Source organism: Schistocerca gregaria, chromosome 3 (assembly GCF_023897955.1).
Source record: "Schistocerca gregaria isolate iqSchGreg1 chromosome 3, iqSchGreg1.2, whole genome shotgun sequence".
In the NCBI taxonomy this organism is placed as follows: Eukaryota; Metazoa; Arthropoda; class Insecta; order Orthoptera; family Acrididae; genus Schistocerca; species Schistocerca gregaria.
The window spans coordinates 587171209-587189389 of record NC_064922.1 but is presented as its reverse complement, the minus strand read 5'-3'; the positions used below and the strand labels follow the sequence as shown (position 1 = coordinate 587189389).

Genomic DNA, 18181 nt, shown 5'->3' with positions numbered 1-18181 from the left:
TTGTGAGTGTATTGGTGACAAATCCTTTGTGTAGATCAGGACGCCCAACTATTTTCCGGTATAACACACTAAACATTGTGAGTGTATTTGTGACAAATCCTCTGTGTAAGTCAGGACGGCCAACTATTTAACTTCAAATAAAATTTGTCTCCTAGAGGTATTTTAACCTCTTTTTCACTTAATGGCCGGAAACTGATAAAGCAAAGGCTACTTTATTCTTGTACCCTCATTAAAAGTCAAATTTTCGTTTGATATAACAATCAGATATGCGAGAGACAAGAGCAGTGATACAAAGCTCCTGCCCCCTAACGACGTTGTGGAATAAAATCACACTGGATTTGCAACTTCCGTACTGTTGTGCTGTTTGAGGCTTTCCAGGCGCTGCATCTGCTTGATAGGTTCCCGGGAATTACGCCGGATAATACTGCAAAAACCGCACAATATTTCAGCGAGACAACTGCCCGCCATCTTCAGGTGCTACTGTCGCGTCGCTGAGAAGCTCGCCAATTTATATGTTGGGTTTATAGAACAGCGCAGGCGCCAGCGGGGACACAACGTCATCGAAGACCAATCGTAGACGGCGTCGAATACCAGAGCCCTCTACTGGAGAAACGGATCGCGGTCTGCGGAAGCGCGCCGCGGCGCGGGAAAATGCCGCCGGGAGCGACGGACCCCGTTTGCGCGCCAACACCTCGCTGAATTATTGTGCGGTTTTTGCAATATTATCCGGCATAATTCCCGGGAACCTATCAAGCTTGCGTCCGGCGGTTCGAATGGAAGGCTAGGCCACTCTCTGGGGAAACTTGTGCCTCCGTGTTTTGACCCGTAGTGACGCTTAAGGGTTAAAATTTACAGCGGTTCTACTAAGCTTCGATTAACTCATCCAAAGGGTAACACGCAAGATATGAAGTATGTGTCCGCTCGACGATGGAGGTTTCCGTGAAGAGCGGCGTGAACATTAAGTACGGCTAGCCTCGGTGGCGCCAGTTTCCATGGAGGTTTCCGTGAAGAGCGGCGTGAACATCAAGTACGGCTAGCCTCGGTGGCGCCAGTTTCCGGAGAGTGGAGAACATCGTAAGGCAAAGCAGAATTGGCGAGTACAATTATGGGTGGTCAGTATGAGGGCCCCTATTAAAATTCTAACAAATGTGATTAAGCATTAACGATCGGCTCGTAAATACTGCATGAAAAGTTGACGTGACGCCTGTGCTTACTCACCTCCCTCGATGACGACTGCGGGGTTGCCGGTGCCGTAGGAAATTTTGACTCCGCGTATTTCGCGGCCCTCGTAGCTGCTGCCGCCCACAACTGTAGTCACGACGCTGGGGTATGAAGCGGCCAGCGAGTCAAGCCATGCGTAAATCTGCAGGGCAGAACAGTACAAGAAAAGCAGGCGTCTGTGTTTGTGGGGATGAGAAGTATTTGTTGTGGGGAAAGTGAAGGAGGAGAAACTGGAGGTTACTGAGGATAGGCACATTAAACGGAGAGACAAAAATTACGGAATGAAAATGTGAGACTGAAGAGGTGACATAGGAACATCTAACAAAAAATATGTGCAAAGAAAAACGTGTACAGTATCTCAGGTGCGATTGTGTAAGTTAAGTGATGAAGCATGTTAGGCGATCAGGTAGCCAGTATCAAGGTGAAACTACCGAATAAATTGGAGAACGAGATGGTAATGAGCGAAATACAATAACAACAATAAAGGAACCCGCTTTAAAGTGATAGGATGCGAACAGTTATCCTCTTGAAACTTCCTTTCTCTCCTATTGTTCACGCGTCCATGCTTCGTGAAACTGTATTAGTACGGTTAAAAACTCCTCAGTGCTTTAGATTAATAATCTAGTCACATTGTGTCCTTTGTACGTTTTAAATGCATAGAAAACGTTTAGTTGATAGTCGCACCGAGAAACTTTAATAAGTAATCTGCTAATGATATGATATACCAAGGGCTAAGATCCATTGCTCAACTACAATAGAGCAATAATGATTCAGAATACGTCATTCCATTGCCATACTACCAAAGTAGTATTTAAGCTAAGGTTTTAAATGTGTGACAGTTCTGAGAGTACTATCCAGTACCTGTTAGTTTCTTCCCGTTTTCATTTGCGTTATGTAAGCAGCTCTACAACAAACGTTTCTCTTCATTAGTAGACAAAGTAGATTTTTTTATAAAATACTCCTTTTTTCCTCCCAGAACTGATTTGTACTGTATCATGTCTTTACTATTTACTTATCAATTTACATGAAGCTCAGCGTTATGCTAACTATATTAGTCACGGTTTTGCAGCCGATTCTATGCCCTCGCCGCTTTCCTTTGCGAGAACCAGCCAACCCAAGCAGTCAAGTGCAGACTAAAAAATTTTGGAAACCAAATCATCTTCATCGCTGAAGACCACGGCACGTCATTCCATCCTCCGTGTGATCCTCTGACGGCACAAGGCGAGCGGTGTAGGTCTATGCTGTGGAGTGATTGGAAGACGGGCTAGAGGTGTGCGTGATCGCAGTCCCACTGCTAACAGCTGGTTAGCCACAATTTCCGTTGACACGTCTGAACTCATAAGCCCTCTTATCTGTGCTGTGGTTGTGCAACCTGACACTGCCGCCCTTAAAACGTAACGATTCTGAAAGGCGTCTGTGTTGTGTGGGTGTCCAAAACCTTGTCTATAGGTGTGAGAATATTCACATGCACGTTGCACAACTGACGCAGCATGTCGAACTTGTGTGGCAATTCTGCGGAATATAACGCTGCCATTCGGACGGCCAGAGTCTGACCCCCTTCAAACACGCCCAGTTCGCTGTAGAAAGCACGAGTGCGTCTCCGTGGAACAGCTCACTGCTTGCTTCACACGTTTGCACTACGCTGAGACTCCTAGCTGTGAGTATTCCCTATTAAAGAATTGACATAGATGGCTGTTCCATTGCGCTACCTGTTGGCGGACGATGGTGGAACCATTACCAGTACATATACTATCCCCCAGGTGGCATATGGTGTTGTCGGACCAAAATCGACTCCGTCTTTCGTCTTTCCAGGTGTACTAATTTTTTTCCGACAGCGTAAATATCACAAGTGCATGTAACTTTATTGTAGCATGTTAAACTTGAAATTTGTGAAATTGTTTGCAAAGAAATAAAGCAGAATTCCTTGAGAGTTTCTTAAATACGTAAATACATCTTTGTTGTTTATTTTGCGACTTAGCCCACGGAAAGTACCGACTCACCTCGTCCACAGTGTAGTAGTCGTCCCAACCAAAGGATGCCCTCGACTGCTTTGCAGGACGTTCAGCGTCGATAAGTCTGTAATAAGTGAGAGAACGTTAGTCGACATCAACATATAACGACTAAAGTATGACCAAAAACCTAGCTGAAATTGAAATGACAACCATTATTACACAATCGTCGTCGAACCTCTTTGTCCATCACCGGAGTCTAATATCTCTGGTAGACGCACGTCCACGAAGCTCTCGCTAAGTTAAGTGATTACTATTGAAATAAGAGCTAATTTATTTTACATTACATTTTAGACTAGTGTATTTGTTTCTTCGCTAGGTTATCTATTGAAGGTTTCGCTTTTATGAGAGTATTTAGATCGAAGAATAAGTGTTTCCTAAAGGCCGATAGACGTTAGTTTTTTTTTACATCTTAGTCGTAAATTTTGGAAAAGTGCAGATCGTTATTTTTTTGCCTAAGCCTGGCGGTTCAAAGTTAACTCGTGTCTGTCACACAGAGTTTATGTAGTTAATTAAAACTTTCGAAAGTAAATTTGAAAGTTTGTTTACATTAGCGCTTAGTTATGTATTAGTACAGGCTATGAAACTTCAGTGCTTTTGTGTCAAGTAATTCTCTGCATTTGTGTAAATTATGTGTAAATTTTTCTATCAAACCATGTGTAACAAATTTGGTAATTGCCGTAGACATCTGAAGGAGGGGGTGTTCTGTGAAGGTTGTAGGTTAAGGTTTCATTGGACCGTAGCGGCGAGAAAATGGGGGAAGATAATAAGGTTCTTCCATGGCAACGTAGGTTGTGTAGAAAGGACAGAAAATGGCTGTACAGTAGGCAAAAATTTGTATCCTTAAGGCTGAATTACAAAACGCGTATCTCGAATTATGTAGGCTAAGAAGGGAAAAAGAAACGGGGTTCTGGGAAAAGGTAGCAAGCAAAGGACGAGAAAGGGAATCTGTTGGAAAAGCTTCAGAAATTCAGTTAGTAAATCAGTTTGGCTTGCTATCTGAAGTAGTGGAGGAAGGGCCTCATCAAGATGTAGTTGAATGTTGGTTGAAGCAGAAAGAAGAAAGACAGGTCGGAATCAAATCACAATAGAAAAAGAAGAATTCTGCTTCTAGGTAGCAGTCATAGCAAGGGTATAGGCCAGCAGCTTCGGGAGAAATAAGGTGAAGGCTACTAAGTCACAAGTTATGTGAAACAGAGTGCCAGCCTTAGCCAAGTGACAGGAAACTTAGGTCAGCTGTGCAGGGATTTTGAGATGGAATATCAGGTAATTACAGTTGGGGGAGCAGGGAACAGCCTGGCTATGATTCCAATGTATAGTAATAGCTGTGACCTGAATAAAATAGGAACAGAAACTGGGCACTTAAATGTGGGGTTTGTGGAGGTCTTTCAGCACCATGATCGGCCCTGGGTAAATACTGCTTAAGGCATGTTAACACAGAGCTGAATAGGACTCTCCAGACACCGGCAAAATCTCATATAAGTGTTGTTCCAGTTGATGCTGTTGGTAGGTGGGGATACACTACACATGGCCCGCACCAAAATAGGAAGGGGAAAGATAAGTTAGCTTCTCTATTAGCAAACACTGCAAGGGGGCCACAGTCACAGAAGGGACGAGTCCTGTGGTTAATGGGACCAGGCAGGCAGATTTTTTGGGACATTTTGGATCGCCGACTTCGTGCCAGGCCTCACCGACAGACATCGATACCTCTCCTGAGTGCAGCACTCTGTGGAAAATGGGCTGCCATTCGCCAAGAAACCTTCAAGCAACTGCCTGAACGTGTGCCTGCGAGAGTAGAAGCTGTCATCAAGGCTAAGGGTGGGCCAACACCTCATTGAATTCCATCATTACCAATGGAGGGCACCCGAGCAAGTCTTTTCAGCCATGTGTCCGGATACTTTTGATCACATAGTATACTTCCATACTTTCCCTCTCTGATTTCATACGGAATAATATTTTGGGGTAACTCAACACTTAGGCAAAAAGTATTCACTGCTCAAAAGAAAGTGGTTAGAGTAATGTGTGGAGCCCATATCCACACATCTTGTAGGCATCTGTTTAAAGATACCTCACAGTACATTTACTCAGCAATAAAATTTGTTCTCAGCAACATGGACTAGTTTAAAAACAACAGTGACAGTCATGATTATAATATGAGAAGAAAGAAAGACTTACACTATCTTGTAGTTAACCTATGTTTGGCACAGAAAGGGGTAAAATACGCTGCCATAAAACTTTTCGATAAAGTACGAGATGAAATAGAATGTCTGACAGGCAGCAGTAATAGTTTTAAAAATAAATTGAAATCATATCTCCTAGACAACTCCACAGATGAATTCTTGAATAGGAATAAATAAACCTACAGGTACAATATAAGCATTTTGTGCGATTTAAGGGGGTAGGTAATAAAAATTTTTGCTTCTTAAAAAAAAGATATCTTTATTCATGTGTACTTTTCTTGGGCACTTGACACGTTCCACAACATAACGGTTACTGTGTGATTGGTCAATGGAACTCATAACTAACTAACTTTCTAGCGACTCCCGGTACGTCATACTGGTGAAGGAGACGAGTTTCGCAGTCAATTCTTGGCAGTAGATGAGTGGTAGCTGGGCCATTGCAAAGGATAATTGGCTGAGAGGTAACATTCCTCTTCTCCACTTATGAAAATCTACAAAACGCAGCAGTCAACTCAGACAGTCTTCCTGACAATGTTTTGTGTAGTCGATTATCCTACATAGGGTCAATTTTTGAAGGGAGGGAAAGAGAGAAAGATAGAGATGAATAGGACCTATTGGAAGATGCGTAATTGAGACTAGAAAAAATGAAAGAGCAGTTTCAGAAAGCCTAAAGGAGACTTTGTCACTAGCGGAATAGCTATTTCCCATCATCCCCGATACTGTCAGACACTGTTGCCTTCTTTACGGATGTTTCTTTTTCACTTTGTCCCACACGAGAGAACTAAATTCGGCAAAAGACCGTCTTCCACTTGTAAGGTTTTTTGATGCCATACGACGGTTCAAAATATCTTTTGTATTTCTGTTCTACAGTGGACATTGAGAGCTCTTCTAATAGTTACCCAAGTTCTTGATTAGTTGTCTAGTTTGTTTTAAGGCTCTCAGCTGAGTTACATGTATCGTAGCGTCTGAGGGTATGAAATGTGCTTTTTTTCCAGTGCACCATTACTAACCATTTTGTGGAGTTTATTATACGTTTCCCGTAGGGTACCATAATTACAGCTTTAGTTATTGATACCTCACAATTACCGCTTACTGTTGAATTAATGGTCACTTTACCCAATAGTTGTAGAACGATTGTAGAGGACGTTAATATAGTCTTATCATCAACATCGAACTACACCAGTTATAAAAATGTACAAGACGCAGTAGTCGACTGATTGCTGACAATGTTTTTTGATCCTGGGGATCCTATATAGGAGCACTTTTTTTTGTGTGTGTGGAAGGGGGCGGGGGGGAAGGGGGAAGGACAGAACGAGAGAGATATATGGAGGCAAAAGTTCTGTCTTGTAATCAATGGCTTATATGGTCTTCACAAACTCAACTCGCAAACCTGCTCCGCTTGAAAGACAGATGTATGAGAGCCAGTTCGAAGAAAACCAGAGCATGGATACTACTAACTGCAAGTGTACCCTTAACTATTTATCATCTAATGTGCAAATCATATTGCTGTTCTCTCCGATTTCCATACAGCTGAATATACGAGGTGGCTTCGGATTCTCAAAGTTTCGAGTAGGGCTGCATCTTCAGTGCGTCACGTTTTTTGCCGTGTTACTAGCCAACGTCAATTCCATTAAAAAAAAGTGTATTTCTAAAGTATCCGCACTTATTGTCAAGAGTAAGTACATATTACAAAGTGTAAGTGTTAGAATAATTTGCGATTAATAAAAACAGGTTTTAGTATTATAGTGTAAGGAAATGTTCTTCTTTTCCTCTACTCATCTCCCACCCATTAAATTAATACCAGATGCTGCGTACGCTCTTGAGCGAAGTCAGACGGCACCAGTCTCTAGTAACTTATTGCATAATTCAAACAGCAATATCACACTCTCAATTCACTGTATCACAAAGTAACACTAGGATTGCCATAAGCCAGCAGCTATTTATTTAACACGAAGTATATTCGTTTCTACAAACAAAATAAACTACAGACTTGTTCAAGTGACAGAAGGTGTGCGTTTCAACGTTTGTGAGAGGTTAAACTTACAGGAAAGAGTGCCGAACTAGGAAACTTGCTGTGGCGGATGAGCTTTTAAGTCAACTCATCCAAGCACGTATCTCCATATGAAGGTGACCTTCCATTTAGACAGAAAATCAGGTGAGAACTTTCTGTCGTTGCTGCAACAGTGATGCTGCTTTCAGAAGGATAAGTGTCGTAGATTTTAAAAGCAGCTTCCCTGGTGTGCACATAGTTATCGTTGAAGTTTTGAATATAGGCCGAGAAGCCCATGTCATATTGTGACTTCAGAATTCAATACCGAAGTGAGAAAACTAATTTTATCAAATAAACATACTGAAAGAGCAGTACGAGTGAGTGAGTGTATAGGACAAAAACATTATGTGAAGTCAAACAAACAAATCATTTTCCAAAGCTTCAAGTCACTGCGTGCCGTCATGCTGGCGACAGTCAACTTCACCCTAGATATAAGTTGGACCACCAACGATAATGCTTCAGCACTCTGAAGCTCAGCGTAAGCAATGCTAACAGGTAGGAAGACCGGGAAACAATGAGGATGATGGAGAACACCTTAGTGTGTGCTTTGCAGCTCCCAGATATTATACTAATTGGGGTTCGATTTCTCTCTGTTCTGATTACTGCAATGTGAAACTGAGAGAATTATACACAGATAAAACATGCTGTCTAAAAAGAACACCCTGACTGTCTTTTAACGGAATTTTTAATTATATTTTACTGCTTCGGGCCACACAAATAATTTAAGTATCGGTTCGAATTATCAGCAAGTCGTGTTAGAATTATTTGAATTCCTTTTAGAGTAACGTTAAGGAGACATCAAATGACGCATTCATATCGTCTGATAATGATTGCTAACAAGACTAAAGCGGTATGCTTATATTAAGCTCCAAATCACTTTGTGAACTTTGAGAGCAAACGAAAATTCAAAAATGTGTAACTCAGTATCATTGGTGATGGGCACTTACTTTTGCACGTCTTCTACGTAGACAGAAGACTTCATACCCTTCTTTTCGAGCGCTTCCAGGAAGTTGTTCTGCATTTCCGGCGATACCATGATGTCTGCCGTCCTGTTGACAACTCTGGCATCCTTCCAGAAAAGGATCTGTTTTGGAACAAAAATCACCAATTGTGTAACTCATTTTGTAAAAAACTATAGATATTACCATGGCTTTTATCATAAAATTTACTGTCGTTTATATTGTAGAAGACAGCTTGTTGGCAGCTGCATCACGTCTAGACTTGGCGAAGACAGAACATCTGGAAGTAGAAGAAAAAGATGGCGGAACAGCAGCAGGCTTTCAGTGTTAGAGGATAGGCTGCTAGAGCACCGTCAAAAATCATGAAATTTTTCATCAGTCTTTGCTCTGCGACGTACATTCAATTCTATTAAAAATGTTTTCTAAACTAAAGCAGACGGATCCTATAGCAAAATTTAAGGGAACGCTTGGGCACAAAGAAATTTCGTGTTACCTCTAGCAATATTTTGTTCTACAAGCTGTGAAATTATCTTCAGTAGCTGGTTATTCACTGTTTGACTGTTGCTAAGGGACAGAGACATTATTGAACAGGAATAATCATAGGCGATGATGGATTACATGAAACACAGTACATACGTAATAGAGGTAGAGCGGTATATTTATAACGAAAAACGGTACAGATATAACCACATGGGAAAGCAGGATAACAGACATAAGTGACGTTCATGTTCTACACAGGTCAGACTCTTGACATAAAGGTCGATAACGGACTCTGAATGAGGAGCATGCCCTCCTCGGGGACTAACGCACATTTCGCACCTGTTACTCATGTTGGCTAACAAGCTCTTGAGGAGTCCCTGAGGGTTATATTTCCACTCCTCTGTCATGGCGGTTTTCGGTACTTGCGCAGTTCTTGGAGGGGATGGCTTCTAAGAGCATCTCAGGCACGCACTGTAGGGTTTAAGTCCAAGGAGTACGCAGGCCATTCCGTATATTCCATATTTTCACTTTCCAGTGTGTCCGCCACCTCAGCTGCCCAGAGTAAGAGGGCATTGTCGTCCATAAACGGAAAATTGGGACCTACCACATCCCTAAACAGACGGATACGATCCTCAATAATCTCCCTGCAATACCGCTGGCTGTAACGGTACCTCGCGCAAAGATATGCTGCGGCGTTGGACCATTGTACATAATGCCTGCCCACACCATAACGCCTAGGCCATACCGATGACGTTCATGAACATTCTGTGGTGCGTAACGTGTTTCTGTTTCTCTCTCTCCACACTAACTGGTTGGGACAAACATATGCCACAGTGAAGTGGGGTTCGTCGCAGAACATCACTCCGGACCACTGAAGCTGACGCCAATCAATACGCTCCCTACACCAAAAAAACTCTTTCTAGACAATGGTGTGGTTGACATGAGATGCATTTAACAGGCTTCCGAGAATACTAACCAGTCTAATTTAATCGACGCGAAATCCTTCTGGTAGAGACGCATGTACCGGTAATGTTTGCAAGGTTTGCAGAGACCTGCCTAGGAGCGAGACGTCTGTTCCTTGACGGCACTAGGGCTACGTATCGATCCTTTTGCATTATGGTGGTTCGTCGACGACCACCAGCGTGTTTTAGCATAGAATTTCCACCTTCAACGGCCATTTTAATCACGAGATGACACTTTTGGACACTCCACTTATTTTGGCCACGGTAGCGACTATTTGACCGACCTCGAACCGTGAAACTGCCCGTCCACGTCGTTAGTATTTAAATGATTTCTTGCAGATATGTTGCCGCTCCACGTGGAATGTCGCACTAATCAGTTCGGCAATAACATCCGTCAAACTATGTAATGCATAACTCTCGAATCCGCAGTGAGCGATCGTGCACAGGCTTCGCTGCAGTTAACAAGTCCCGCTCTCTACATTTTCTTTTTCTATCATTGGTCGGGTGTTCCGTAGCAATTGTCGGATGTTCTGTATCAACTGCCAGTTGTTTCTTAGCAAGTCTCGGTTGTGCCTTAGCAGCTGTTTAGCAGTGTAGCCGTTTAGTGAAGTAAAGCTTAGGTTTTTTGCACGTTTCCTGGCTACCAGATTGAGCACGTTTCCTGGCTACCAGATACATAGCTGAGCGTTGAGCAGCTTCCTTTGTTTTTTTCGGATGTTCAAAGATCTCTTAAAATGTTTATGTGCTTGCTCAAAATGGTTACCTCTATTTAAATTTTCCGAAATAACTGTAATGAAAAAAAGTAACATGCATAAGCTTAACAACTTTGAGAGGAAGGACAGAACTTGGTTATACTGACAGATGATAGGAAAAGCCGAAAAATTTAGTTTTATGAAAGAGAAAGGAAATAGATGTGTTCTGTTGGGTGCTAGCTGGCTAATTGTGACTGCCTCTTGTGTTTGAGGCACACGTTCTGAGGTACATATCTGTAAATTGTTCGGGTGTATCCAGAGATAATTTAATTACCACAGTATGACACTAAGAGGTTTTAGTGAAGGCTAGAGTCGATGTGCGCACTTTAACTCCATAGTTTGTCAACTACAGCTGCAGTTTCTGACATCACTGAGGCACCAGCTCCAGTGGCTGATCAGCGTATGCATTGCTGAAGCTGCGGCTAATGCAAACCCGCTCACTAGAATAGTCGTCGTTGCAGCTGCAGATATTGACACGTAGCTCACTTATTGTCATTGCCCAACAGCAGCCTCCAAGCGAGTGTTTCACCTCAACCTGGTAGTAAAGTGAGCGTTCCTTCTGAATTACCTGACAAATAATGCTGTTAGTAGAAATATACTTGATGTTTCAATGTCTCCGCACCAAACGTCTAGGAATGATAGATTGCATTCTAGGGAACAACTTCTGTTAGAGGCAAAATGTTCGCTGATGCTTCCTCGCGATGCTAGCCATCTTTTATTATCGATTATGCCCCTGAGAGACGGAAGGGATTAGGCACTTTGCGAAGTGCTTATGCTTTGTGTGTTGCATATAATACAGTCATCTATTCCACATTAAACTTGGTAGGCCGTATTTCTAAAATATCTTTCACCCCTTAAAGACACTAATTCTGAAGATTTTCTTGTTGAAATCATCTTAATCACTTTATCATTTTACAGAGGTCGTGTGTAGATGCAGCACACCTCACTAGTGGACCCTCGAAGTTGAATGAAATCGCCGGCCTCTGTGGCCGAGCGGTTCTAGGCGCTTCAGTCCGGAACTGAGCTGCTGCTACAGTCGCAGGTTGGAATCCTGCATCGGGTGATGTCCTTAGGTTGGTCAGATTTAAGTAGTTCTAAGTTCTAGGGGACTGAGGACCTCAGATGTAAAGTCCCATAGTGCTCAAAGACATTTGAACCATTTTCCATGAAATCTCGTTGTCCCAAACACGGTGAATTATATGAAAAGAATACTGGCATCGCTGAAAACCGTAAGCTAACGTAATGTCGCTACCACTTCTTGTTCCCCATCACGTGATCTATCAGCCCTGAAAATTTGATGCAAAGACTTTGTATCTCCCTCTATGCACTCAGTGATTCATTAATACAGTTGCGTTCTTGTTGCTACCAGAGATGTCACATATTCCAAAATTTTAGATATCAAGAAAAAGTTGTTGTCGAAGTGACGCCATTTTTAAAAACAAGCGTAGCCCTGCAATTACATAACACTTCAAAGTAAATTTTATGTGCGGTTTTTTACTGTATGAACTGAGATAATTGTAACTGCTAAAATATTTAGTGGTAACTCAGTTCTTTCATTTAAATCCTATAAAATCTTGTAACTGACAACATGTAATGTGTAATTATACATCACTATCTACATATACTCAGTGTTAAAATCCTTTTTTTAATTCACATGTGTTAAATTCTTGAAGTGTAAGCACAACATCTACGTTTTATTTTACATATATCTTTATCTTTATACTCCATGTGGTTTCTTCGTTTATGAGGGATATGTTCACGCGCGCGCTCTTGTGTGTGTGTGTGTGTGTGAGAGAGAGAGAGAGAGAGAGAGACAGAGAGAGAGATAGAGAGAGATGTTCAAATCGTAGTTTGAGCGACATCATGCTGCAGGCCTTGTAGTATTCAGCATTACGTCAGCCAGATTCACCCAGTCAGGGTACAGATAGGTCACCCTTTCTCAGTCTTTCTATTTCAGGCCACTTTGGCGGCATGTGTGTCATGAAGATATGATTAGGACAGTACAAACACCAAGCCTTGGAATGAATAAAATTTCAGAGCTAGAAGGGAATCGAACACAGGACCCTGCAATTGAGAGTCAGTGACTGACCACTACATGTGGCGCCACGGATTTCTTATACTATACAGTCCTAAAAGATGACCCTTGTCCCAAACCACACCCATTCTGTAGCAATCCAACTCGTTCATCAGCTTGATGTCCAGTGTTTGATTTGAAAGATTGCAGGCAGCTTCAGAACCAGTTTCTTCAAAAGGGCCATGTTTCTCTACTAAACCTCGAAGTGAATTAGTAGTGCCGGAAGGACTTCAGGTGGAAGTAATGTAAACAGAACTGCCAGTTATGCATTTACTGTCAGTGAATTGACGTAATACAGCTGGCAGCATTACTTGAAAGATTCTATTACCTTACAGTCGCAGTCATTGACCCCCAATAACGAACAGAAGTGTTATTTCTAAGATATGGCTGGTTGGTACCGTGATTTTGTAAGTGAACAAATTCTTATTCTATGAATGATTCGAAAAACAACGAATGGCTAGGGCTGTGCACTATCATAAGCAGTAATAGAATGATGGGCTGATTTCAAAAATAAAGTAAATAAATAAGAGAACTGTGAGAACTGCCGAAATATCTACTTGAAACTGACATCAGCAGAGGGTACTTACGTCATTGTGGTACTTGCCGGCGAGCGCGTTGAGGAACTGCACGTGGTGCTTGTTTTTCGGCGTCACGCGGTACACGCGGTGGCCGTCGAATCGCTGGGGTTCCCCTGCTGCCAGCGACAGGGCCGCCAACACCAACAACGCAACTCTCCACAGCATCCTGAAACTGGAACCAGTGTCCGTTGCTACACTGCGGCAATCTTTGTGGTGTCGTACGAGTGTGTTGCACTAAGGAACTCGGAACTCGTTGGAAGGACAGTAAGGGTCTACAAACGACCTCTGGACAGTGCAATTGTGGTGAAACTTAACTATTGCTTCAAAGTTGTCAGTTACTGTTGTTTCATAATTGGTCATTCTTTATTTAAAAAAATAATGGTACCTACATTATTGGCCAAGTAGTACTATTCAGCCAACGTTTCAAGAAACAGTGTTGCCGAAAAACGAAAATTTCACTTTATTGTGTTTGTTTCATGATTTTTAACGATTTTAGTAACGCCTAACTCATTAGCGAAGAGTAAATCGCTTCATTCTGATTTTGGTGCTCAATCCCCTTCAGAAAATACTGCTTACAATTGCTTTCCAGAATTTCGTTGGAGACGTGACTTCTGTTGTTTCATTTATCGATAACACCCCTCGCGCGTATTTAAGTTGGTAAGGGAATCGCAAGTTTCCGTCAGACGCCGACAACAGTCGTGCGGGATCCGGTAGAGCCAGCAGTGCACCCCAGCTGAGCCGTGCCTCCAGCTGCGGCCCCAATGTAGGCTGCCTGACGGCAGCCACACAGTCCACTCGCGTTTCGAGTCTCTCCGCTGTCGGATGCTACGCAGACCGCGCCTAGTCGCGGCCCCGACATCATCCTTCCTGTTGCAGTGCAGGCAGCGCCTTCCTTTTTGACACCGGTTGCTAGACTCTTATTTCTTGCAGCGTCATTTGTAATGAGTCTTCGTGCGCTTGGAGAAACACGAGTTAAGAAAATGTTATGTTTACTGTTTCAATTTTTAATTTGTTCCCTAATCATTTCTGCTCCTGTCCAGTTTTCCTACGACTACAGTTGCCGCACGACTTTGCTACCCACCTCTCCTTACCGCCGTCAAAGACGTCGTACTCAATAATTTCACAGGTGATGAATTTTGTGATGGTTTTTTGTTCCAAAACACGTCCATGCTGTGTGCAAAATGACTGAGGACAATCAGAGGCACCCTTAGGCATATCAAAGACTGACGTTTATTCCATTTTACATCTCTTCCCACTGGATATTGGAGAATTTAATTGAAATTTGAAAACAGGCTCGTGTCAATCAGTGTAAGGAAACCCTCAGAATATTCGACTGAGGAAATGTAATATCTTTATACATCATCGCAGCAAGAGAACAAATGTGGATATATTCATTCTAATGGCAAACTAAGTAGTTAATTAACTTTACGGCTATTCCAAGAGAAACCGAAAGCAACAGTAGTGGTTCGTTCATTAAGCTCTTTCAACAATATTATCGCCTGTTTCTTCCATTAAATTCTAAATACTGCTGTCCCTGCCTTAGAGACACGAGGAACAGTTAATCCTGAATCGTACACAACAATTTGTTTTCCACAAGTCGCCAACGGGATCAAAGAAACAACTGAAAACGTGTTATTCTTCACGATGGCAATTACACCTGTCGCACAACACGTTGAGCAATTGATTATTTGACACAGAAAAACATCGAATTAATTCCTCATTCTCCTTATTTGCTTTATTAGTTGTCTAACGATCCTTTTAATCATCTTTTTGGGGTACCAGCACCAAATTGGATTAAGTGTTTCCAGAACCTATTTCAGTACAATCAAAAAGGTAACTTAAAAGTTTAAATGGAGAACATTTTGAAGCCCATTAGACAATTTCACTCAAACAGGTGTTTTCCTCACTTTGCTTTTGTAAAAATTTTAAAGACGGCTCGTATCGAGAAAGAGAGTTCCGTGTAATTTTTCTGATTTTCTCTCCGCGTCATGATGCACAGTGCTAACAAATGTTTCGACTACTGTTGCTGGCAGCTTTCATCAACATTTCTACTTGTCATGCGTAATAATAATTGTGCTTTTGGCCACATTTAACAATCATCAGGAAGCAATATAAAGTCTCCCTTCATATAGGAGAACAAATGTGGATATGATATTCGTTCTGATAGAAAACTAAGTAGTAATTAAATGTCTGGATGTTCTAAGATAAACCCAAATGAACAACATAGGTTCGTTCGTTAAAATATACGAAATACAATTTTTCAAGATCTTGGAGAAATTTTTTGCTATGCAGTCAACTAGTCTTGGAATATTGGAATGCAAACCTTACATCACCAAAAATAACGTACAACATCTGGTTCAAAATGTGCAGTACATTCCATACATCCAAAAGCGTGCTTCTTTTGTAAGACAGATTCATCAGACAAATTGAGTACAACCGGCGACAACATATTACATTTTAACAAAAAGTTTGCTGGTGTATGAAATTTTCTGTGATTCTACTTTCCTACAAATGGTCTACAAGAAAAGGACGACAACTTGAAACTTTATGTATGGTATACTAGCAGTTTCAATTTTACAGCTGAATTCAGACCATCTGTAGTGAGAGTGCGTATACTACTGTCGACAAGCAATAAACGTTGATGGCGTTAAAAAGAGTGTCTATTCTGAAAACAATCTTAGTGTTTTATTATATCTCAGTACTCTTTCAGATTCATATTCACTCCGTTTCAGTGTAGAGTTTTGTTTTTAAAGCCATAAATGTTCGTTGCTTGTAGAGAGTAGTATACACATTCCCATTATAACTGGTTTGAATTCAACTGTAAATGGGTTATCATCAATACACAGTACCGTAAGAGTGCAAAGACGGAAAATATTAGTGGCCTAATAAACTCACTGGACAAAAAATTAGTCATCCCTTTGCGCCCGCACAGATGAATCGTTAAGCCTTTGTAGATAGTGCAGCGACCAAATCACGTTCTCACCCGGCCGTGTACTGCTTGTATGTGAACGTAACGCAGCGTCGATCAGCGTGACATTTATGTTTCACGCGGGCATGGCACTTATACATGAGTAAATGCAAGGAGGTAACAGAGTGTCAAAATGTGGCAATCATATTTGGCTGCTCCCATGGACATATGGTGGGTGAAGTTTGCTGGATTTGTTGGTGTTTCATAATGGACTGTTCAGCATTTCTAAAAGCAATTGTGCCACACGTATGGCCACGAAACACTGTGGCGAATTTATTTCACGGGTAGTGAATAAGAATCTGTTCCAGACTCGACGAGACTTACATCGAATGAAGGTCCATCCCCACCTTTTAGTGAGAGAACATTGCGACGGAAACTGCATGCAATGAACATCTTAAGTCGGTCACCTCGCAAAAGGCCAATTACTCACACGGCCACTTAAAGACAACATCAAAGTTCATCGGGATGAAAGAATACATGACTGGTATTATGAACACTCCCTCCCCTATTACATCTCTATTGGCGTGCAAAATCACCAGACTTGAAAACCATGGAAGGTCTGTGAGACACTTTGGAACAGCGGGCTAAACGCCGGCATCAGCATCCTCGCAATGTGGAGGAACTGCGCGATCGAAGGCTCCTCAGTGAGTGGCTCAACCCGGATGTGACGTAGCCCCACGAACTTGTAGTCTCACTTTCTAAGCGAATTCCTGTGGTTATCGAGTTTAGTGCAGAATTACTCGGTATTAAACAAACGTGTTCCTATCATTTCTCTAAGGCTGTTTACATTTTTGTCCGGTATTGACTACGGGTAATACTAATTTCGTGTACATTCTGAGTTAAGCACAAGGATTTTAACCTGATATCATTACCGGTAAGTTTGATGTCTTTCACATTCACAAATGAGAAATGCTGTTATGTTCTGAAAGCATTGGTGTAAGCTGTTACGTTCTGTAAGCGCTGGTATAAGACAGTTTTTTGACAATTTCGCTTTGTGCATAGGAGCATCTGATGATGGGGCTGACAGTTTTAAAATCGGCTATGCATTAAAGAAGTTACAAAACCTTCTTGCAGCCCGAGGCTATTTTATTTATAACTTCTAGTCAGGTTTGTATCCAAGCTGTTCCTATAGTGGTGTTTTTTTATGACCAAGCGATCATCAATGGATACAATCACTCTACAAATGGTGCCGGTATAAGATTATTAACAAACATACTAAGGCTCACGTTTTTGGTCAATGCTGTCATAAAAATAAAATTGTTACCGTGACGAATACTGTCACTTTTATCAATAAATTCTGTATTTTAACGTAAAAGTAGAAACTTACTCCTAGTCACTTTGCACTAACGAGAAGCTATGGCAGATCAAGTTCGTACTTACTGTAGTGTCAGGTCCGTGTGATAGCCAAATCTCAGCGCCGTGGTAGCTTTATAGTGGATGGCGCATCTTATCAAGACACCTGCGCGGCCAGCAGGCCACAGGGTCACCCGAGCACGTCCTCCTGATATCTTCAAGTGCTGGTTTATCAGTCTCGAGCGATCACTTGATACACTCATTTTGAAATCAGTTCACAGACTATACACTGCGAGATACCAAGCGAGTGGGTTTATCCCTTAACTTCCCAGCGTGTCCATGCGGACACAGTTGTTGAATAGTTTTGTTCTTTCTTCATTATCAGCTTTCAATTGTTTTTAGCTGTGGCAATCATGTATTTTTGTCGGAAAGGGTCTGAAATTTACGTTCATTGTTTTAACTCCTCATTGTTTCCGTGCACAATGTGACTGTGAGAGTCTGTGTTGAAGTAAGCAATGGAGCACACTGATGTGAAGTAAGTAATGTTCTATGACGAACTACTTCGTTTTCCCCATTGAAAATGTCTGCTGCAAATCTAAATACGTTTACTGAGATTCTGATTTTAGAGAAACTGTTATTCATCGATTCAATTTCT

General features: G+C 41.8%; 1 protein-coding gene across 1 annotated transcript in view; it reads right to left on the bottom strand.

Annotated features, from left to right (window-relative positions):
• LOC126354195 (zinc carboxypeptidase-like) overlaps nt 1-17691 on the bottom strand; it is a 36692-nt gene extending 19001 nt beyond the window's left edge. Inside the window, exons 1-5 of the mRNA XM_050003648.1 lie at nt 17614-17691; nt 13275-13437; nt 8408-8544; nt 3222-3297; nt 1219-1363 (exon numbers count right to left, since the gene is read on the bottom strand). Coding sequence (XP_049859605.1) covers nt 1219-1363; nt 3222-3297; nt 8408-8544; nt 13275-13430 — 514 coding nt within the window. The 5' untranslated portion in view covers nt 13431-13437; nt 17614-17691. The remainder of the gene's footprint in view (nt 1-1218; nt 1364-3221; nt 3298-8407; nt 8545-13274; nt 13438-17613) is intronic.
• Nucleotides 17692-18181: the final 490 nt, after the last annotated feature.